This window comes from Melanerpes formicivorus, unplaced genomic scaffold (assembly GCF_026170545.1).
Source record: "Melanerpes formicivorus ecotype bairdi unplaced genomic scaffold, bMelFor1.0.p_v2 SCAF_125, whole genome shotgun sequence".
Taxonomy (NCBI): Eukaryota; Metazoa; Chordata; class Aves; order Piciformes; family Picidae; genus Melanerpes; species Melanerpes formicivorus.
This window is the reverse complement of record NW_027142477.1, coordinates 559,995-581,636: the sequence shown is the minus strand read 5'-3', so window position 1 is coordinate 581,636 and position 21,642 is coordinate 559,995. Positions and strand designations below refer to the sequence as shown.

At 52.8% G+C, this 21,642-nt stretch overlaps 2 protein-coding genes across 9 annotated transcripts in view; both read left to right on the top strand.

Annotated features, from left to right (window-relative positions):
* LOC137456452 (zinc finger protein 420-like) overlaps positions 1-6,449 on the top strand; it is a 13,767-nt gene extending 7,318 nt beyond the window's left edge. For 3 of the 7 annotated variants that reach the window (XM_068167906.1, XM_068167899.1, XM_068167902.1), the window contains one exon: positions 4,341-6,449. In XM_068167906.1, the coding sequence (XP_068024007.1) occupies positions 4,364-6,088 (1,725 nt within the window). In that variant the 5' untranslated portion in view covers positions 4,341-4,363 and the 3' untranslated portion in view covers positions 6,089-6,449. Of the gene's footprint in view, positions 1-1,329; positions 1,413-4,340 lie in introns of those variants that run through there. The other 4 variants (XM_068167905.1, XM_068167903.1, XM_068167900.1 and 1 more) reach the window with 2 other exon arrangements.
* LOC137456455 (olfactory receptor 14A16-like) overlaps positions 1-21,642 on the top strand; it is a 22,742-nt gene extending 1,100 nt beyond the window's left edge. Inside the window, exons 1-2 of one of the 2 annotated variants that reach the window (XM_068167918.1) lie at positions 19,539-19,723; positions 20,436-21,642. In XM_068167918.1, coding sequence (XP_068024019.1) covers positions 19,713-19,723; positions 20,436-21,387 — 963 coding nt within the window. In that variant the 5' untranslated portion in view covers positions 19,539-19,712 and the 3' untranslated portion in view covers positions 21,388-21,642. Of the gene's footprint in view, positions 1-19,538; positions 19,724-20,435 lie in introns of those variants that run through there. The other variant, XM_068167917.1, reaches the window with a different exon arrangement.

The window sequence follows — 21,642 nt, the reverse complement described above, 5'->3', positions numbered from 1 at the left end:
AATAGAGGGGGAAGGAGAAAACACCTGTGTCAGGTGTGACCAGGTGAACTTCCTCCTCAGCCTGGTGGCAGAGCTGAAGGATGAAGTGGCCGAGCTGAAGGAGGAGGTGTCTAGGCTGAGGTCAATAAGGTTAAGTGAAAGGGAGTTAGATTTGTGGGAGAAGGCTCTGCAGATCTCCCCTGCTGAGGGAAGGGTCCCTGGAAACAGAGAGGGATGGATACAGGTCACTGCCAGGGGTGGCAAGAGAAATTTGTCCCAGCCCTCTCCTCCTCTTCTGCTGCCCTTGCATAATAAGTATGAGGCCCTTCAGGCCGAGGGCAGTGGGGATGAGAGGGCTGAGGAGCAGCCATCCGGAGTGGAGCCTGAGGCCAAGCAGTCCCCACCAGCTATAACGACCAGCTCCACAAAGAAAAGGAGAAGGGTTATAGTTGTTGGGGACTCTCTCCTGGGGGGTACTGAGGGACCCATATGTCGTCCCAACCCATCCCACAGGGAGGTCTGCTCCCTACCCGGGGCACGGGTTAGGGACATCACAAGGAGACTCCCTAAATTAATCCAGCCCACTGACTATTACCCTCTGCTGGTGATACAGGCTGGGAGTGATGAGATTGACAAGAAGGGCACCAGGGTGATTAAGGAGTTCAGGGCCCTTGGACAATTGATTGATGGGGCAGGAGCTCAAGTGGTGTTCTATTCAGTTCCCTCAGTGGCAGGGGAGTACACTGAGAGGAACAGGAGAACCCACACCATCAACAATTGGCTCAGGGGATGGTGCCAGCAGCGGAATTTTGGTTTCTTTGATCATGGGGCAACTTTTACTGCACCTGACCTGCTGGGTCCTGATGGGGTGCAGTTATCTAGAAAGGGTAAGAGAGTCCTGGCACTGGAGTTGGCAGGGCTCATGAGGAAGGCTTTAAACTAGGTCTGAAGGGGGTGGGTGAGGCAATCGGTCCCTCTGCAGAGGAAAGAGTAGGGCACAAGGTAGGGTCAGTTGAGAAGTCGGGAACCCAGCTGCGATGCATGTACACCAATGCAAGCAGCCTGGGCAACAAGCAAGAGGAGTTGGAAGTCCTGGTCCATCAGGGTGACTATGATGTAGTTGCCATCTCAGAAACTCGGTGGGACACCACCCACGATTGGAGTGCTGCACTGGGGGGCTACAGGCTCTTTAGGAGAGACAGGTGAGGGAGAAGAGGAGGAGGGGTGGCTCTGTATATTAGGGAGTCACTCTCTGCCACAGAACTTGAGGTGGAAGATGGAGGGATTGAGAGCCTGTGGGTTAAAATCAGACGCCTAACAAATCTGACATCCTGGTTGGAGTCTGTTACAGACCACCCAGGCAGGATGAGGAGGCAGATGAAACATTCTAGAAGCAACTGGAAGCTGTCTCAAGATCATCAGATCTTGTCCTTGTGAGTCCAATGGGATGGCAATTAATAAGTCTAAGTGCCAGGTGCTGCACTTTGGCCACAACAACCCCATGCAGAGCTACAGGCTGGGGTCAGAGTGGCTGGAGAGCTGCCAAACAGAGAGGGACCTGGGGGTGCTGATTGACAGCCACCTAAACATGAGCCAGCACTGTGCCCTGGTGTCCAAGAAGACCAATGGCATCCTGGCCTGCATCAGGAACAGTGTGGCCATCAGGAGCAGGGAGGTCATTGTGCCCCTGTACTCTGCATTGTGCCCCTGTACTCAAGGCTGCCCCTTGAATCCTGTGTCCAGTTCTGTGCCCCTTAGTTTAGGAAGGACATCGAGACACTTGAATGTGTCCAGAGAAGGGCAACAAGGCTGGGGAGAGACCTTGAGCACAGCCCTGTGAGGAGAGGCTGAGGGAGCTGGGGTTGCTTAGCCTGGAGAAGAGGAGGCTCAGGGGTGACCTCATTGCTCTCTACAACTACCTGAAAGGTGGTTGTACCCAGGAAGGGGTTGGTCTCTTCTCCCAGGCCACCGTAACAAGAGGACACAGTCTCAACCTGCACCAGGGGAGGTTTAGGCTCGAGTTGAGGAGAAAGTTCTTCACCGAGCAAGTCATTCGTCATTGGAATGTGCTGCCCAGGGAGGTGGTGGAGTCCCCATCCCTGGAGGTGTTCAAGAGGAGATTGGATGTGGCACTTGGTGCCATGGTCTAGTCATGAGGTCTGTGGTGACAGGTTGGACTCGATGATACTTGAGGTCTCTTCCAACCTTAGCGATACTGTGATACTGAGATGGAGAGTGAAGGCTGCCAGGGGTGGGAGGGCTTAGTTCAGCAGCTGTGTGTCTCTACCTGGCTCCTGCCTAAAATGGTGCTGGCAGCAGCTGACCTCAGAAGGTCAAAGCCCCAAATCCTGCCTGGCTCAGGACAGTCCCCTGTCAGCTCCTGACATCCAGCACAACTCAAGCAGGCACTCAGGGCTCCTAGCCACACAGCCCAGCCATACCCCATGGCAGCAGTCACCTGAGATCTCACTCCCTTTCTGTGCCCCTTCATCAGTTCCTGCATGAGGCTTCTGCAGGGTCCCTCCCTACCCCTCATCTGTAAACCCCCTTGGCTTGGTGCTGTTATTTCAACCCTCCAGCTCATCCCAGCCTTTAGTCTCAGGCCCCTTCCATTCTTGTGCTCCTGGTTCCTGCCCAGTTCCTTAGAGGCTTCCTCAGCCACAGCATTTCCCACTCCACCCTTCCAGCTGCAGTGGCAGTGGGGGTGGGGGGCACAGGGACATGGGACAGCCAAGGCAGCAGGGCCATAGATAGGCTGGGAATGAGGGAAGGGCCTGGGAGTGGTCAAGCAGGAATTAGGCCTTGTCCCCGAAAGAGGGGAGCGGATCAAGGGCCCAGGTGGCAAATATGTGTGCAGGATCTGCCAGAATCTGGCAGCACTTCAGGAGCTGAAAGGAGTGAATTGTGCTGCAGCTCTGCGTGTGTCAGCTGGGAGATGAGCAACAGCCCATGGGCACTGTGCCCTCCCATCAAACCTCATTTTCTCTTGGGGCTGTGGAGTGGCAGCTCCAGGAGAACTGCAAAGAGAAAGCTGAGAGAAATGGTCAGGGGGAGAAGGAAGCAAACCCTTTTCCACTGAGTCTCTTTGGGCTGCAGGTGTGTGAAGGGTGCTGGAGGTGTCAGGTTTGGGCAGGAGACAGTCCTCCAGCATCCCAGTGAGGGCTGAAGAGGTTTTGCATGGAGCTGACCAAATCCCTTCCCCCTTTGCTGCATCTGGAGAGATCATGAACCTCCCTTTCTATCCTCAGGGCTGCTCTGCTCTTCTCTTGGGGAGTGGGCAGCAGAGGTGTGTGCAGGGCAGAGCTGAGCACAGAGTGGGAGTGGTGAGGTTAAGGCCAGGGAGGAGAGGTGGGTCCAGAGCAAGATCTGCTGTCTAATACAGCTGCAGGCAGCAGAGCCCTGGGCAGGCAGTGGGAGGTAGCTGCAGGCAAGGCCTGGGAGAGGCTGTGTGGAGGCAGCTGTCTGATGGTGCTGCCCTGCAGCTGTGTGCTGGGGGCTGTGTGCTGGGCAAGGAGATGAGTCTGCACTTGTTGAGCCCTCCCATCTTCAGCAGCCCTGGCTGTATGCTGTGCCTGCTGGGCTGGGAGCTGCCCCCAGCAAGACTCAGCTCTGCTGCCTTGTCCTGGGCAGTGCTGAGCCATGCCTTGCACGTCAGTGCTCTCCTCTGAGCCCTTTGCTTCTCTCTGTCAGGGGCTGTGTCCTCTCTCCCTCAGCCCTGCCCCTGTGTGCTGGGGAAGAGCAGAGTTTGCAGATCTGCCCCTTTGAGCAGGCCAGCAGGTAAAGAACCCAAAGTGGGGCAACAGCAGGATTGCAGCCCCCAGGACACCTCCTAACCTCCTCCAGCCCCTCCTGCCCTCCACATTTCAGCTCTCCAGGGGCTCTGAGGAACATCAGCTGTGGTGCAATTCTGGGAACTCCCCAGGCTGGTGGGGCTCACTTGTGTGGCAGGAGGCCATGTGTTGGGTTGGGATGTGGAGGGTGGTGGGAGAAGGTTGGAGGTGGTTTGGTGTTCCTTGGTCAGTACTGCTGCCTCCATTGTCTGAGCCAGGAGAGATCAAAGGACAGGGCCTGGGCCAGGAACCAGCCTGCCAATGCCACTAGGCTCAAGGAGAGTGAGACAAGACCATGTGTAAGCCCGAGGGTACCTCATGTCCCTGATCACAGGAACCTGGGGTCTCAGCACAGGTATTAGAGGTGTGAACCTACACCATGGCAAAAACTGCAGGTTTGAGGTCCCCTCTGCATTCCTTCCTCCCGCTGGGTTTTGGGAGATGTTGGGAGTCAGGGACTGTCATGACCCAGGCAGGATCTCAGGGTTTGAGCTCCTGGGCTCAGGTGCTTCCATCTTCCCTACTGCACAGCTGTGACCCCTTCCTCCTGCAGTATGGCCTCACAGAAGGACCCAGACAAGAGTTGGGAGGAGATCCAGCACCCAGAGATCAAGTTAGAGCAGCCAAAGTTCAGCCCTGAGGAAGAGGAGGAGGAGGAGGAGAGCAGGATGGAGGAGGAGGATACTGAAGAGAATGATGACTGTGGGGAGGATAATGAGGATGAAGGTGACCCGCATGAGGTGACAGAATGTATGGAGGAGGATGAAGCCAGAGCAGGTCCTTCTGGTCCACCCATTTGGCTGAATCAGTGCCCTGAGTGTGGGCAAAGCTTCCCACCTGGCTCATGGCCAGTGGAGCACCACTGCCCTCCCCGGGTGCCCCAGCCCTTTGTCTGTGGGGACTGTGGCAAGAGGTTCAGACGGAGCTGTCATCTCAGCCGACACTACCTCACTCACACTGGAGAGAAGCCTTTCACCTGTACTGACTGTGGCCAGAGCTTCAGGCAGAGCTCCCATCTCACACAGCACCGCAGTGTGCACAGCACTGAGAAGTCCTTCACCTGCAGGGACTGTGGCAAGAGCTTCAAAACCAGCTCTAGCCTTACCATCCACCACCTCATCCACACTGGAGAGAAGCCGTTCCCCTGTGCTGAGTGCGGCAAGAGCTTCAGCTTGAGCACCAGACTCATCCAGCACCAACTCATCCACAGTGGTGACAAACCATACAGCTGCGCCGACTGCGGCAAGAGCTTCATCCTGAAGGGAGATCTCACCCAGCACCGTCGTGTGCACACAGGGGAGAAGCCTTTCACATGTGCTGAGTGCGGCAAGGACTTCAGCAGCAGCTCTACGCTGAACCGGCACCGCCGTTCCCACACCAATGAGAAGCCATACAGCTGTGCTGAGTGTGGCAAGAGATTCTTTCTGAGCTCTGCCCTCAGCCGACACTGCAGTGTGCACAGCACTGAGAAGTCCTTTACCTGCAGGGACTGTGGCAAGAGCTTCAAAACCAGCTCCAGCCTCACCATCCACCGCCGTATCCACACTGGAGAGAAGTTGTTCCCCTGTGCTGAGTGTGGCAGGAACTTCACCAGGAGCAATGCGCTCATCCGTCACCAACTCATCCACAGCGGTGACAAACCATACAGCTGTGCTGACTGTGGCAAGAGATTTAGATCCCGCTCCAACCTCACCCAGCACTGTCGTGTGCACACTGGTGAAAAGCCATTCAGCTGTGCTGATTGCAGCCAGAGCTTCACCTGCGTCTCTGCCCTTACCCAGCACCGCCGCACCCACACCGGTGAGAGGCCTTACAGCTGTGCTATCTGTGGCAGGAGCTTCTCTCAGAGATCTACCCTCAGGCAGCACTACACTGTGCACAGCACTGAGAAGTCCTTCATCTGCAATGTATGCGGCAAGAGCTTTAGTCGTAGATCCACCCTTACCATCCACCGCCGTATCCACACTGGCGAGAGGCTGTTCCCCTGTGCTGAGTGCGGCAAGAGCTTCACCAGGAGCACTTTATACATCCAACACCAACTCATTCACAGCGGTGACAAACCATACAGCTGTGCCCACTGTGGCAAGAGCTTCACCCAGAGGGGACATCTCACCCAGCACCTTCGTGTGCACACCAGACAGAAGCCGTTCACCTGTGCTGACTGGGCAAGAGCTTCACCCAGAAGGGATACCACACCAATCACTGCTGCAGCCACAACAGTGACCGGGCCACAGTGTGGGGGAGGCACAAATAGATCCACCCAGGGTCTACTGGGGTAATCCTAACCTGCCTGCGAGCCTTTCCAGCAGATTGAACCAAAATCACCTCTTTTTCCTCTGCATTTCTCAGAGGCTGGGGGCTCCAGCAGGAATCACAGAATCACCAAGGTTGGAAGAGACCTCAAAGATCAAGTCCATCCTGTCACCACAGTCTTCATGACTAATGCCTCCTGCCCTTCTGAACACCAATTAGTGCTGATGAGAACAATTACAGTGCTGAGTCATCACAAGCAGAGCTGCCATCGCAGCTGGGCTGAGCTTTGCCGGGGACTGTCTGGTTGTTCCCCAATGCTTTGTGCCTCCCTGGGGTAAAAAACTCTCTGTCCATTGCCCAGTTCTGTCAATAAAAATCCCAAACTTACCCAAATCCTATCTGTTTCCTTTTATTTTAGATATTTGTTCCCTAGGAATGGGGCTGGAGCTGTGTGCCCAGTTCAGGGAGGGCAAAGTGAAGTTCTCAGAAGAGTTTTGAGAGTGTCTTGCTAGAGGCAGTCTCAGGGGTATGTCAGAGGGTTTTTTTTTGGGGGTGGGGGGGGGTGTCAAGGAATGTTAGGTGTTTAGAGAGTGTCCTGAAAGGTCAAACTCCAAAACATGCCCTAGCCCAGACAGCTGTGAACTGTGTGTGTGTGCCTCCTGCTATGCTTGGCTATGTCCCGTCCTATAGGTGCAGTTATCAGGGTCCTGTGTTACCAAAGGGAATGAATTGTCTTGGGACAGTATTTAAACCAGCCAAGAAGTTAGACAACTTGCCTTGTTCTCACCCACACAGCAACAAGAGCCAAATGCTGCCAGAGTTGCAGCTGAAGAACCTGCACTAACAGGCAGCAAATACACCCAGGCCTCACACCTGGACCAAGGCAGAAAGGGGAAAGGCTCCAAGAAAATTGAATCCCAGAAGAGGCTACAGCCTGGCAACAGAGCACCCAACAGAGAGGCCCCTAGCCCTCTCTGGGTGAAGGTCAAGCTCCAGACCATGAACTGGGCATGAGAGGAGAGAGGCCCCTAGCCCTCTCCTAGCCAAGGACTGCTCAAATTATAGCCTCATCATCTGGGCAGGTACTGGACAAAGGAGCAAGTTTTGAGTCTCCAGATAACCTGCCACAGAATTCCTTTTGTGGGAAACCACAGAACCTTCATTTGCAATTTGAATTGCTGTGTTGGGACCTCTTAGATTTGTGCTTAAGTCACTGAACTGTCTTGAGATGTGGAAGGTAATACCCACAATCCAATGCCAGAATCTGTAAATGTACTTTATAAATAGGTCAGGGTGATGTTTGAAGATACCACTGCCCAAGAGGTTCAATAGTAAAGTATATGAAATATTAGTTTGATTACAGAGGGGCTGGGTGCCAGCTGAGGTCAGCTCAGCTGTAAGCAGGAAGTGTCATCAGGCAGTGTGGGACTGTGGCTCTTGCTGAGCAGATCGTGCGGGGGGTTGGTTCCTGCTGCTGCTCTGCACACGGAGAGCCAAAACACAAACTGACAGCAGCTGCCAGGAGGTGTCCAGGGCTGCAGCTGGGCCACATGGCCTCCATCTGCCTAGCCAGTACCTGTTGGTGGAGAGCTTCCTACATGCTTCAATTCACTTTCCCACAGCCTCCCACCCCTCGAGCTAACTCTTTTGTCTTACTCTAGCAGAAGTTATTCTCCCCAGCTGCTTTTCCCATCCGCTTCAAGGCTGCAGCATTTTGTTACCTCCAGCTCCCATCCTTTCCCACAGGGTTCCAAGGTACAACATCACTTAGCACCCTCCAGACTCCCACACAAATATGAAGGACATCTGAACATTCCATAAGCTCTTCCCTTAGGTTCCCACTTGGGGAGATTCATCCCATGGCATTTGTCCTCTAGAGGAACCACAGCATCACAGAAACATTCAGGTTGGAGAAGACCCTCAGGATTACCAAGTCCAATCCCTCTTGTTCTGTCACTAATTACCTGTGAGAAGAACCAGCACCAACCTCTTCACAACCTCCTATCTGGTAGTTGTACAGAGCCATGAGGTCTCCCCTCAGCCTCCTCTTTTTCACACTAACTATCCCCAGATCCTTCAGTCTCTCTTCATCAGATTTATTCTCCAGGCCATTCACAGCTTCCTTGCCCTCCTCTCCACTGGCTCCAGCACCTCCACATTTCTCTTGTACGGAGGTGCCCAAAACTGGACACAGCAAAGTGTGGCCTCACCAGAGCTGAGTACCAGGGGAGACTCACCTCCCTGCTCCTGCTGGACAGAGCACTGCTGACCCCAGCCAGGATGCCTTTGGCTTTCTTGGCCACCTGGGCATGCTGCTGGCTCCTATTCAGCTGCTTATCTGTGAGCACCCCCAGGTCCCTTTCTGCTACCAGCCACACTGTCCCAAGCCTGGAGCATTGCTTGGGGTTGTTGTGACCCAAGTGCAGGACCTGGCATTTGGCCCTGCTGAAGCTCCTCCTGTTAAAGCTCGCCATGGATCAAATCTGTCCAAGTCCCTCTGCAGATCCTCCTTACCCTCATGCAGATCAACTCTGCATCATTGGAGGTGTTCAGGAGGAGACTTGATGGGGTGCTTGGTGCCATGGATTAGTTGTTTAGGTGGTGTTGGATTGGTTGATGGGCTGGACGCGATGATCTTGAAGGTCTCTTCCAACCTGGTCTGGTCTATTCTATTCTATTCTATTCTATTCTATTCTATTCTATTCTATTCTATTCTATTCTAACTTGGTGTCATCTGCTGACTCACTGTTGACTCACTCTGTGTCTTCATCAAGGTCATCAATAGAGATACTAAACAGAAGTGGTCCCAGCACTGGGCCCTGAGGAACACAGGTGCCTGTCATTGACTGGGGCTGTCACTGGGGGATGAGGAAGTTTCTGATCAAGGGGCTGGTCCATCAACTGGGAAATCTAAGGGAGTGAGTGAGATCAAGCCAGAAGCAGACACTACCTGGTCCCTAACCTCAGCAGAGCTGAGCAAGGACTACAGCTGCCAGCCAGGAGAGTGCATTGCTGCTTGGCAGCTGTGGTGCAGGGATAAACAGGGCTGCCAGTCAGCTGCTAGAAGGGAAAGAGGCCAACAACTGGGACCCATTTCCAGAAACAGAGGGACTGAGAAAGTAATTGGAAAAGAAACAGACATATGCAGACTCTGGAGACAACTCCTGTAAGGTGTGAGGGCAAGGGACCCATGCAAGGAGGATCTTGTGAATTTTCCAGGGAAGTGGAACACTGCAGCTGAAGGCATCCAGTGCCTGAGAGAATTAGCAGTGCTAGAAGTTATCTATGGTGACCTAGATGCCAAGAGTGTCCTCACAGATCCAGAAGAGGTCCCATGCACACAGGCCATGTGGAAGAAGGTGATCAAGGTGCTCCAGCATCATACTCAAACAGCTTAGTGCTGATGCAGTATCTGGAAGAGGACGCACAGTCTGTGGAGGTAGTGTCAGCCTGGCTCCAGAATTTTGAGGATTACCCCTGTACCAACTCATTCCCACGAGCCAGTGCCTCATCTACCAGCTGTGCCCCAAGAAATCAGTCCCCTCCTGTCCCAGCTGGAGGGAAAGAGAGCCCCAGATGCACACCACGTGGAGCACTCTGGTTCTTCCTTCATGACCAGGGGGAGGACAGGAGGAAGTGGGATGGTGAAGCCACTTCTGAACTGGGGACTTGAGTATGTGAATGGAGAGCAAAGATGGTGGTTAGGAAGGGATCACCTAAGCAGGCAACAAAGGCAGCTGCTGTAGAGAGCCAAGAGAGTAATCAAAGATCTTCCAGGCAGCGAAGAACTGAGGTTACATCCTTTGATCCTCAGGAGGGAACCTCTAGCCGGGCACCAAAAGGAGTCACAGTATCACAGTATCACAGAATCACCAAAGTTGGAAGAGACCTCAAAGCTCATCAAGTCCAAGCTGTCACCACAGACCTCATGACTAGACCATGGCTCCAAGTGCCACATCCAATCTCCTCTTTAACAGCTCGAGGGATGGTGACTCCACCACCTCCCTAGGCAGCACATTCCAATGATGAATGACTTTCTCAGTGAAGAACTTTCTCCTCAACTCGAGCCTAAACTTCCCCTGGCACAGCTTGAGACTGTGTCCTCTTGTTCTGCTGCTGGTTGCTAGAGAGAAGAGACCAACCCCTTCCTGGGTACAACCGCCTTTCAGGTAGTTGTAGAGAGCAATGAGGTCACCCCTGAGTCTCCTTTTCTCCAGGCTAAACAATCCCAGCTCCCTCAGCCTCTCCTCACAGGGCTGTGCTCCAGACCAGGTGTGGCCTAAGCAGTGCTGAGCACAGGGCACAAGGACTTCCCTGCTCCTGCTGGCCACACTGTTCCTAATGCAGGCCAGGATGCCCTTGGCCTTCTTGGGCACCTGGGCACACTGCTGGCTCATGTTCAGGCAGCTGTTCATCAGCACCCCCAGGTCCCTCTGTTTGGCAGCTCTCAGCCACTCTGACCCCAGCCTGTAGCTCTGCCTGGGGTTGTTGTGGCCAAAGTGCAGCCCCTGGCACTTGGACTTGTTGAATACCATCCTGTTGGCCTCTGCCCATCTGTCCAGTCAGTCAAGGTCCCTCTGCAGAGCCCTTCTGCCCTCTAACTGACCAACATCTGCTCCCAGCTTGGTGTCATCTGCAAATTTGCTCATGACTGTCTCAACCCCCTTATTCAGATCATCAATGAAGATATTAAAGAGGATGGGGCCCAGCACTGATCCCTGGGGGATGCCACTGGTGCCTGGCTGCCAGCTGGCTGTGGCACCATTCACCACCACGCTCTGGGCTCAGCCCTCCAGCCAGTTCCCAACCCAGCACAGAGTGTAGTGGTCCAAGCCAGGGGCTGACAGCTTAGACAGCAGTTTGCTGTGGGGGATGGTGTCAAAGGCCTTGCTGCAGTCCAGGTAGACCACATCCACAGGCCTCCCCATGTCCACCATACAGTCACCTGATCATAGAAGGAGCTCAGGTTGGAGAGGCAGGACCTGCCCTTCCTAAATCCATGTTGGCTGGACCTGAGCCCTTGGCCATCCTTCAGGTGCGCAGTTATTCAGTATTCAGTATTCCTAAGGTTGGAAGAGACCTCAAAGATCATCGAGTCCAACTTGTCATCACCACAGACCTCATGACTAGAGTAGGGAGGACACTACTGCCCACTGCAGGCTTGAACTCACTATTGCTGCCAGGATAATCTGCTCCATCACTTTCCCTGGCACTGAGGTCAGGCTGCCAGGCCTGGAGTTTCCAGGTTCCTTCATCTGACCTTTCTTATGGATGGGGACCACATTGGCCAGTTTCCAGTCACCTGGGACTTCTCCAGTGAGCCAGGACTGGAGGAAAATGATGGAGAGTGGCTTGGCAGCTCATCTGCCAGCTCTCTCAGCACCCTAGGATGGATCCCATCTGGTCCCATGGACTTGTGAGTGTCCAAGTGGCTCAGCAGGTCCCCAACTAATTCCTCATGGATTTCCAGGGCATTACACTGCTCCTTGACCCCGTCACCCAGCTCAGGAGGCCACTCGTCCTGAACTCCTGCCTTGCTGTTAAACATTGAGGCAAAGAAGGTGTTCAGGACCTCAGCCTTTTCCTCCTCTTCAGTCACAGTGTTCCCCTCCAGGTCCAATAAGGAGTGCAGGTTCTTCCTGCCCTTCTTTTTGATGTATTTGTAACAATGCTTTTTATTGCCTTTCACAGAGGTGTTCAGCTTCAGTTCCAACTGGGCCTTTGTCTCTCTAATTTTTCTTCTACATAATCTAACAACTTCCTTGAACACACCTCAAGAAGCCTTCCCCTCCTTCGAAAGGTGATACAGCCTCTTTTTTCCCCTTACATCCTCCAGGAGCTGCTTGCTCATCCAGGCCCAGAGCCTTCCCCGCCGGCTCGTCTTTCAGCACGTGGGAACTGCCAGTTCCTGTGCCTTCAAGAGCTCCTCTTTGAAGTAGGTCCAACCCTCCTGAACCCCTTGGTTCATGAAGGCTGCTACCCAGGGGACTTTACAAATAAGTTTCTTAAACAGGCTGAAGTTCGCCCTTCGGAAGTCCAAGGTGAAGGTTCTGTTGGTCCTCCTCCCTATCTCCCTGCATATTGAAAACTTCACTATCTCGTGGTCACTGCACCCTAGGCAGCCTCCCACCATCACATCTCCCACCAGCCCTTCTCTATTGGAGAACAGCAGGTCAAGCAGAGCCTGTCCCCTGGTAAGCTTGCTTAACAGCTGTGTCAGGAAGCAGTCCTCCATTCACTCCAGGAATCTTCTGGACTGCCTCATCCCTGCTCAATTAAGTTCCCAGCAGATATCTGGCAGGTTGAAGTTGCCCACAAGGACAAGATCTGATGATCTTGAGACAGCCTCCAGTTGCTTCTAGAATGTTTCATCTGCCTCCTTATCCTGCCTGGGTGGTCTGTAACAGACTCCTACCAGGATATCAGATTTGTTAGGCCTCTGATTTTAACCCACAGGCTCTCAATCCCTCCATCTTCCACCTCAAGTTCTGTGGCAGAGAATGACTCCCTAATACACAGAGCCACCCCTCCTCCTCTTCTCCCTCACCTGTCTCTCCTAAAGAGCCTGTAGCCCCCCAGTGCAGCACTCCAATCATGCCTGTTATCCCCCCAAGTTTCTGAGATGGCAACTACATCGTAGTCGCCCTGATGGATCAGGACCTCCAACTCCTCTTGTTATTGCCCAGGCTGCGTGCATTGGTGTACATGCACTGCAGCTGGGTTCCCGATTTCTCGACTGACCCTACCTTGTGCCCTACTCTTTCCTCTGCAGAGAGACCGATTGCCTCACCCACCCCCTTCAGACCTAGTTTAAAGCCCTCCTCATGAGCCCTGCCAACTCCAGTGCCAGGACTCTCTTACCCCTTCTAGATAACTGCACCCCATCAGGACCCAGCAGGTTGGGTGCAGTAAAAGTTGCCCCATGATCAAAGAAACCAAAATTCCGCTGCTGGCACCACCCCCTGAGCCAATTGTTGATGGTGTGGGTCCTCCTGTTCCTCTGAGTGTACACCCCTGCCACTGAGGGAACTGAATAGAACACCACTTGAGCTCCTGCCCCATCAATCAATTGTCCAAGGGCCCTGAACTCCTTCTTAATTGCCCTGGTGCCCTTCTTGTCAATCTCATCACTCCCAGCCTGTATTACCAGCAGAGGGTAATAGTCAGCAGGCTGGATTAATTTAGGGAGTCTCCTTGTGATGTCCCTAACCCACGCCCCAGATAGGGAGCAGACCTCTCATCCCCACTGCCCTTGGCCTGCAGGGCCTCATACTTATTATGTAAGGGCAGCAGAAGAGGAGGAGAGAGCTGGGATAGATTTCTCTTGCCACCCCTGGCAGGGACCTGTATCCATTCCTCCCTGTTTCCAGGGACCCTTCCCTCAGCAGGGGAGATCTGCAGAGCCTTCTCCCACAAATCTAACTCCCTTTCACTTTCCCTTATTGACCTCAGCCTAGACACCTCCTCCTTCAGCTCGGCCACTTCATCCTTCAGCTCTGCCACCAGGCTGAGGAGGAAGTTCACCTGGTCACACCTGACACAGGTGTTCGCTCCTTCCCCCTCTATTCCAAGTGCCAGGCTCAAGCAGTCTCTGCAGCTGGGAGCCTGGACTCCAGCATGCTGAAGCAGCTCTGTCTGGGTAGATGCAGTTTTTCTACCCTTTGTCTGAGTGACAGCCAGGGTTCAATGATTCAGTGAAAAAAAATTATTTTTATTTTTTAATGTTTTTTCCCTGCGGGCAGCAGGAGGCTGCCGGTCCCGAGCGGCTCTGCAGCCACAATGGCGCCGCGCGCACAGCCTGGGCGGGATTGAAACCTGACGTCAAGCTCCCGATCCCGAGCAGGCTCACGAGAGCATGATCCTGCTGGACCCCCTGCCGACCAGGAGCCCTCCCGACCTGCAAAGCCCCAATAGGAAAGCGAAAAGCCAGGCAGAAAGCTCCAATTCAAGTGGAGCGGTCCTGAATGCTGGTTCGAGTTGGCTCTCAAGCCAAAATGGCTCATCCCGGTAATGTTGGCCATGGATCCAATCTGTCCAAGTCCCTCTGCAGAGACTTCCTACCTGTAGCGAGCCAAGAGGGTAATCAAGGATCTTCCAAGCAGGGAAGAACTGAAGGTACATCCCTTGATCCTGAGGAGGGGACCTCTGGCCAGGCACCACTAGGATTAGACAGTGAATACTCTGATGAAAAGTGGAGGGTCCATGCCTTTGGCCAGGAGGAGGAAAGGGATGCAGGAGTGTGCTGCACTGGGTGGGTTCTATGGCCTGGCACATCAAAGCCACAGGACCAGAAGGTGTTGGCAGACACAGGGGCACAGTGCACATCGATGCCATCAGGGCACAAAGGGAGTGGATCCATCTGGATTTCTGGAGTGACAGGAGGCTGCCAGGAGCTGTCTGTACTAGAAGCTGACGTGAGCCTAACAGGGAATAACTGGGAAAACATCCCATTGTGGCTGGCCCAGAGGCCCCTTGCATTCTTGGCACAGATTACCTCAAGAGAGGGTACTTCAAGGACCCAAAGGGCTATCAATGGGCTTTCAGTGCGGCCATGGTGAACACAGAGATCAGAAAGCTGTCTGTCCTGCCTGGCCTTGCAGAGAATCCCTTCCTTGTGGGACTGCTGCAGGTTGAAGAACAACAGGTGCCAGCTGCTACCAGGACTTCGCACTGGCAGCATGTGGTGGGTTAACACCTTTTTCTGAAAACAAAAGAAGAAAGCAGGGTGGAGGGCTTGCGGGTACTTTACACTCCCTGAAGGGCGTCTCCCCCCTGGGAAAGCTGAGTCTGTTCCACTCCCCCCTCCCTGCCCAGCAAGGGTATAAAAGAGGATGGTTACGATCCAAGACTCCCTGGCTCCCATTCATGAACTGATTCACCAGCTGGAGATCCAGGGAGTGACCAGCAAGACACATTTGCCTGTCAACAGTGCCATCTGGGCAGTGCAGAACCTGACAGGGTGGAGATTAACAGTGGACTATCGAGGCCTGAGTGAAGTGGCAGCACCATGGAGTGCTGCTGTGCCAGACATGCTGGAGCTCCAGGATGAGCTGGAGTCAAAGGCAGCCAAGAGGTTCCCTACGATCGACACTGCCAATGCTGCCTTTTCAATTCCTTTGGCACAGAGTGCAGGCCACAATTTCCTTTCACCTGGAGGGGTGTGCAATACACCTGGAATCAACTGCCCCAGGGTGGAAGCATAGCTCCACCATTTGTCGTGGACTAATCCAGACTGCACTGGGAAGGCTGATGCCCCTGAACGTCTACAGTACATCCATAACATCATTGTGTGGGGCCACAAGGCAGAAGAAGTGTTGGAGAAGGGAGAAAAAAATATTCAGATACTTCTGAAGGTTGAATTTGCTATAAAGAAAAGCAAGGTCAAAGGACCTGCAGAGGAGATTCAGCTCTTGGCAACAAAACAGCAGGCTGGATGCTGTCATGTACCTATGGACATGGTCAACAGGATAGCAACCATGTCTCCACCATCCAACAGAAGGAGACACAGTCTGTCCTAGGCCTTGTGGGGCTCTGCAGAATGCATGTCCCAGGCTGTAGTCATCTTGTGAGCCCTCTCTATTGAGTAACCTAAAAGAAGAATCATTTTGAGTGGGGCAGTGAGCAACAAGGCTGTGAGCAGATCAAACAGGAGGGAGCTGTGCAGTGGCACTTGGGCCTATCTGAATGGGACCATTGGTGCAAAATATCCTCCACACTGCAGCCAGGGAGCATGGAGAGCCGTCCCCAGTAGGTTCTTTTTGCACACAACAGGAGATCTATCTCCATGTGCTACTGGTAACAAATCAAACTGAGCTGGACCTGCTGTGGTGGTTTTAAACTATGCCTTTAAAATTCAGTTACAGATTTTGAGCAGAAAAGTAGAAAAATATTAACAAATCACTATTGGGTGTAAAAAGGAAAAGTAAAGTTTATTCTAAACAAATTCAGTGCCATAAACCAGGCTGTACTGAAACAATTCTTTCTCTTTTCTGATCTTGCTTTGCTCAGAAGGGACTAATCTGCTTCTGGCTGAGCTTGGCTTGGCTGCGTTGTTTAGTTAAGACTAAGCCATTGCTTTTCTCTCTGCTCTTTTCTCTCTTGTGGGAAAAGGGGGGGGGGGGGGCAGTGGAACTGGTCTCTGACCAGGGTTTTTTTGTGTTGTTTGCTAATTGTAAATATCTGTATAATATTGTAACTCCTGCATATTTTGCACACATTCATTGCATTCCATTGTAGAGTGTAGTTTTTGCTTGTAAATACAGCTTGCATTTTGCTTCTAACTGAGTTGGTTTGGCACAGTTTATACTGGGGGGGAAATTTCAACCCACCACATATAGTCAACTTGTGAGCCCTCTCTATCAAAAGAAGAATCATTCTGAGTGGGGCAGTGAGCAACAACAAGGCTTTAAACAGAGCAAGCAAGAGTTGGCTGTGCAGGAGCACTTGGGCCTATCCAATCAGGACCATTGGTGCAAAATGGAATCTCTGGAAGAAAACATCAGGTGAAATCCAAGGTCAGCCATTGAGATTTTGGAGTAGAGGATATGGAGGATCAGAAGCCCACTACACACCATCTGAGAAGGAGATCTTAGCAGCTGTTGTGGGTTTAAGGCACTGGGATGTCTGAAACCATAGAATAGAGGCCTTCAGAGGCTAGATAGGTCCAGGAGGTGGACTGGAAAGTGTAATCTTTTGTTGTTTCATTCCCATAAGCCCTGCCTGGCCATGGCAATGCTGCTAATTGGAGCCTGGGGTGGCCTGGTCTGGCTCAGCCTAGAGCTAGCAAGCAGAATTTGTAGCTGCATCACTCAGGTATGGGGCAGGGCCTAAGAGGCACGGTGCAGGAGGGGGCATTTACAGCCTTGCTGTTTGGCTCTGTTTGGAGGAAGGCTGTGGGAAGCTTTGACCTGAGGAGGCTTTTAGAGAACTTCTGCTGAGGTGGACTATGGATTTAGTGTCTTTTCTATGCTCTGTACTTTAGGATGGAGCTATGAAGAGTACTTTCATTTAAACTTCCATTCTCTCCAATCCTGTGTGGAAGACTTTCTTGAACTACTTTAGAGAAGAGTTACAGAGCACCTGTCTCATTCCTTAAACCCAAGACAGCAGCCTAGGATGGAGTTGGAGCTGCTTCAAAAGTAATGGGTACAGAAGCAGCTCTCCTCTCAGCACCCAGCTTGCCTGTGTTGCACTGGATGTTCAGAGGGAACTTTCTCTCTACACATCTGCCCAGCACTACAGGCAGCAAGTGAGCAGCAGTGATTACACAGCGAGCTCCACTGGGGAAACCAAAGCACCTAGGGGTTCTGGAAGAGACTCTGGACTGGCCAGAAGGCAGAGATTTTGGAGCATCACCTGAGGAAGTGGCTGGTGCCCAGGAGGCAGCACCAGACAAGGAGTTATCTGAAGATGAAAGGCCTCATGCTCTGGTTATTGATGGATCCTATTGAGGTCTCATGGTAGGAAACCATTGGGTGTGGGAGCTGCTGTATGGAGTCTTACACAACTAGTTGTTGAGGCCACTGAAGGAGAAGGTGAATGGAGTCAATATGAAGAAGTGAAAGCATCCAACTGGCTCTACAGATTGCTGAGAGAAAAAACTGTCCAGGACTTAATCTTTACACAGATTCTTGGATGGTGGCAGTGGAAGAAGATCAATTGGCAAGGCAGGGGGAAGTCCATCTGGGCTGCTTCATTGTGGCAGGATCTTGCTGCTCGGGTAGGGAACATGGCTCTGAAGGTAAGCTCCCATGCCTAGGAGCTGTGCTCCTGAAGAACACCAAAACAATGAGCAGGTAGAGAAGGCTGCCAGAATTAATGTAGCCCAAGTGGACCTGGACTGGGAGCATAAAGGTGAACTGTTTGTAGCTCAATGGGCACATGAAACATCAGGACATCTAGTCAGAGGTGCTATGCACAGGTGGGCTTGTGACCAAGGGGTGGAGCTGACCACGGAAGCCATCACACAGGTCACACATGACTATGGTGAGGCCTGGCAGATTGACTCTATTGGACCAGTGCCATGAACATGCCAGGGCAAGTGCCACATCCTCACTATGGTAGAGGCAAGAGACCAAAACCTTCACAAAGTGCAGCTTGGAAGGTTCAGACTGGAGATGAGGCCTAAGAAATGTCCCTCAAAGGGTAGAGCTGCTGTGGATGAGATCATGCAGAGGTCACAGGAAATGGCAGGGAGAGCTGAGACAGCTCAGGGAAGGGATGGAAATGACAGGGGGAGAGCTGGCTGGGGAAGCAAGATTGGTGTCAGCAGCCTGAAGGGAAAGAGCTGCAGGCATGGGACAGTGTAGGACAGGCTGCAGTGGGGACAGCCAAAGGCTCTGGCAAGGCTGAGAGGCTCAACAGGACCAAGACCTTTGTCCCCTTGGCTCTGGCAGTTGCCTCTGACTTCAAGGCCTGTGAGGAGAAACTTTGCTTTGAGGCTTTCAGGCTCTACTAATCCAAGGGCTGTGGTCAGGGCTTGGCCTTTCTGCTTCCTAAACCAAACCCAAGTTTTTCTCCCCTGTATTTTGCCTTTGTCTCCCTGCAGTCAATGCCTCCAATGAGCTGCTCTAACGAGTCCCTGGGAAGGTTTTAACAGTAACTACCCCCAGTGAGGCCAATCAGTGCTTCAAGGTACTTTGGGTTTTTCTTCTGACTTGGACTTCTTGAGATGCTTCTTCAGTCTCCTGGCAGTACCTAAGGATCATGGACTCAGCCCCAAATACTCCATGGGGATCATTAAATGCTGCCAAGCCACAACTTACCCTCTAATTCTTGCCAAGGTTTCTGCAGCTAATTGGAGAGGTTTCTATTGCACAAAGCATCTGATGAAAGTGGTTTCACAGGGTACATTTCATTACTTTTCAGCAGGAGTTGTCTCTTTGCAAGCAAACCACAGCAAAGCCCGACAAGTTCTGATCAGGAGTACCACACTCTGCAGCCATCTGCTCAGAACAAATGTGGCTGATGGAGAAATGCTGCCAGAGAAACTTCTTTGGAGGCTCTGGAGTTAGTTTCATCCTTGCTGCTTCTGGATGCCACAAAGTGTCCTAGAATTTCCTACCCTATTCACTGCTCACCCTCACTCCCCACTGCCCCCAGCAGAGCCCAGAGCCACAGGTGAGGGACCAGGATCTGCTGTGCCAGGGGCTGGGGGTCTGGTCTTGGCCCTTTGGATCAATGAAACCCCTCCAGGCTTACTCATCAGCAGAGCCACCTTTAGCTGCTTGTCCTGACCTGTCAGGAGTACCTCAGTTCTCTGCTCTCATCAGACCCTGAGGACACTTTCCCTGTAGTGTCCCCAGGTGGAACCTATTAATACTACAAGAAACTTCAGAGTCTGACTCTAACTTTGACTTCTTGAGAGGTTTCATCAGCTTCCCCTCAGTCCCTGTGGTTTACCTGGCACCAAAGCCCCCAGAGGGCTCCTTTAAATGCCCTGGGCTGATCCTCTGCTGATGAGCTGGGCCAGGCTCCTGGGCTGCATGGAGCTCTGCCCAGGAGCAGCTCCTCTGCACAGCACAGCAGGGCTAAGGGCACTGCCAGAGGATCTCAGGGAGATGAGCAAGGCAGAAAGAGCTTCAAGGTGGCCAGGACTGGGAGGATGCTGAGAGCTCACTGGAGGAGAAGTCACTGCAGTTGCAGACATGGATGAGTCTGAGGTGAGTCTTGAGCCTTTCCTGGCAGGGACAGCTCCAGGCAGGAGAGATAGGGGCTGGGGATGAGGGGAAGGTGCCAAGAAGCCCTGGGGCAGGCTGTGTTCAGGCTGCTCTCTCGGTACTTCTCTGCAGATGTCTCTGGGTGCTGGGCAATGACTCTTTAGAACATCTCATCTCCAGGGTCCCTGACTGCTCTGCCCCTCCTGCTGGGCTTGGAGCTGCCCCAGAAAGGCCCAGCTCTCCCGTAGGGTACTGGGCTGTGCTGAGCCTTTCCTTGGGGGTCAGCACTCTGCTCCCAGAGTCCTTTGATTCTCTTCATGAGAGGCTGAGTCCTGCTCTGTCTCTCACAGCTGCACCTCTGGGCTGGGACAGGGAAGAGTTCACCAAACTGTCCTTTGAACCAGTGCTGCCCTGCTCTCCTCAGAGCAGAGAGAGCTGGGGGGATTCTAAGGGCTAATTTGGGCATAACATCTACAAGGCAGCACAGGGGAAAGTGCAGGGCAGAGGGAACAGCCTGATGGGCAGAGTAGCTCCACTGTAGCAGAGTCAAGATGAGTCCTTGGCAGCACATGGCCTGAGCTCCTGCTCCTCACAGCAGCCTCAGCCAGGACAAACCAGACAGCAAATCCACTTCAGCTGGGGGATTGCTGTGAGCCCTGGAGTGCTTCTTCCCAGAGGACTCTGTCATAAAGTTTTGCTTTCTTTTCTTCCTTAGACATTCCCACAGGCAGCAGATGTCCAACAGCAGCTCCATCACCCACTTCCTCCTCCTGCCATTCACAGGCACAAGGCAACAGCAGCTCCTGCACTTCTGGCTCTTCCTGACCGTCTACCTGGCTGCCCTGCTGGGCAATGGCCTCATCATCACCACCATAGCCTGGGACCACCACCTCCACACCCCCATGTACTTCTTCCTCCTCAACCTCTCCCTCACTGACATAGGTTGCATCTCCACCACCGTTCCCAAATCCATGGCAAATTCCCTGAGGGACACCAGGGACATTTCCTTCCCAGGATGTGCTGCTCAAGTATTTTCCTTTTTCTTTATGATGTCAGCAGAGTTTTTTCTCCTCACCACCATGTCCTATGATCGCTATGTTGCCATCTGCAGACCCCTGCACTATGAGACCCTCCTGGGCAGCAGAGTTTGTGTCCATCTGGCAGCAGCTGCCTGGGCCTCTGGGGGTCTCAATGCTCTGCTGCACACAGCCAATACATTTTCCCTGCCCCTCTGCCAGGGCAATGCTCTGGACCAGTTCTTCTGTGAAATCCCTCAGATCCTCAAGCTCTCCTGCTCCACATCCTACCTCAGGGAACTTTGGCTTATTGTGGTCAGTGGCTGCTTATTCTTTGTCTGTTTTGTGTTCATTGTGGTGTCCTATGTGCAGATCTTCAGGACAGTGCTGAGGATCCCCTCTCAGCAGGGACGCCACAAAACCTTTGCCACCTGCCTGCCTCACCTGGCTGTGGTCTCCCTGTTTCTCAGCACTTCCTTCTTTGCCTATCTGAAGCCTCCCTCTGTCTCCTCCCCAACCCTGGATCTGTTGCTGTCTGTTCTGTACTCTCTGGTGCCTCCAGCAGTGAACCCTCTCATCTACAGCCTGAGGAACCAAGAGCTCAAAGCTGCCCTGAGCAAACTGATCACTGGATGGTGTCTGAAGCAATAAACTCTTCTGCAGAGCAGTTCTGATGTCACTCAGTGCAGGCCCAGCCTGGCTTCTGTACTTCATGGTGGTGGTGTTTTACCCTTTATCAAACTGTCATCCCTTTTCTAACACATTCCCTGCTTTGCTGACCAAGAGTTTGTGCAGCAGGACCTCTGCTCTTTGCTTCGTTAAAAATATACAGAACCTTTCATTAACCTTTTCTTTCCTGAGGTACTTCCTCCAGGACTTCTCCAGAGCTTCAGGGCCTGTGCAGAT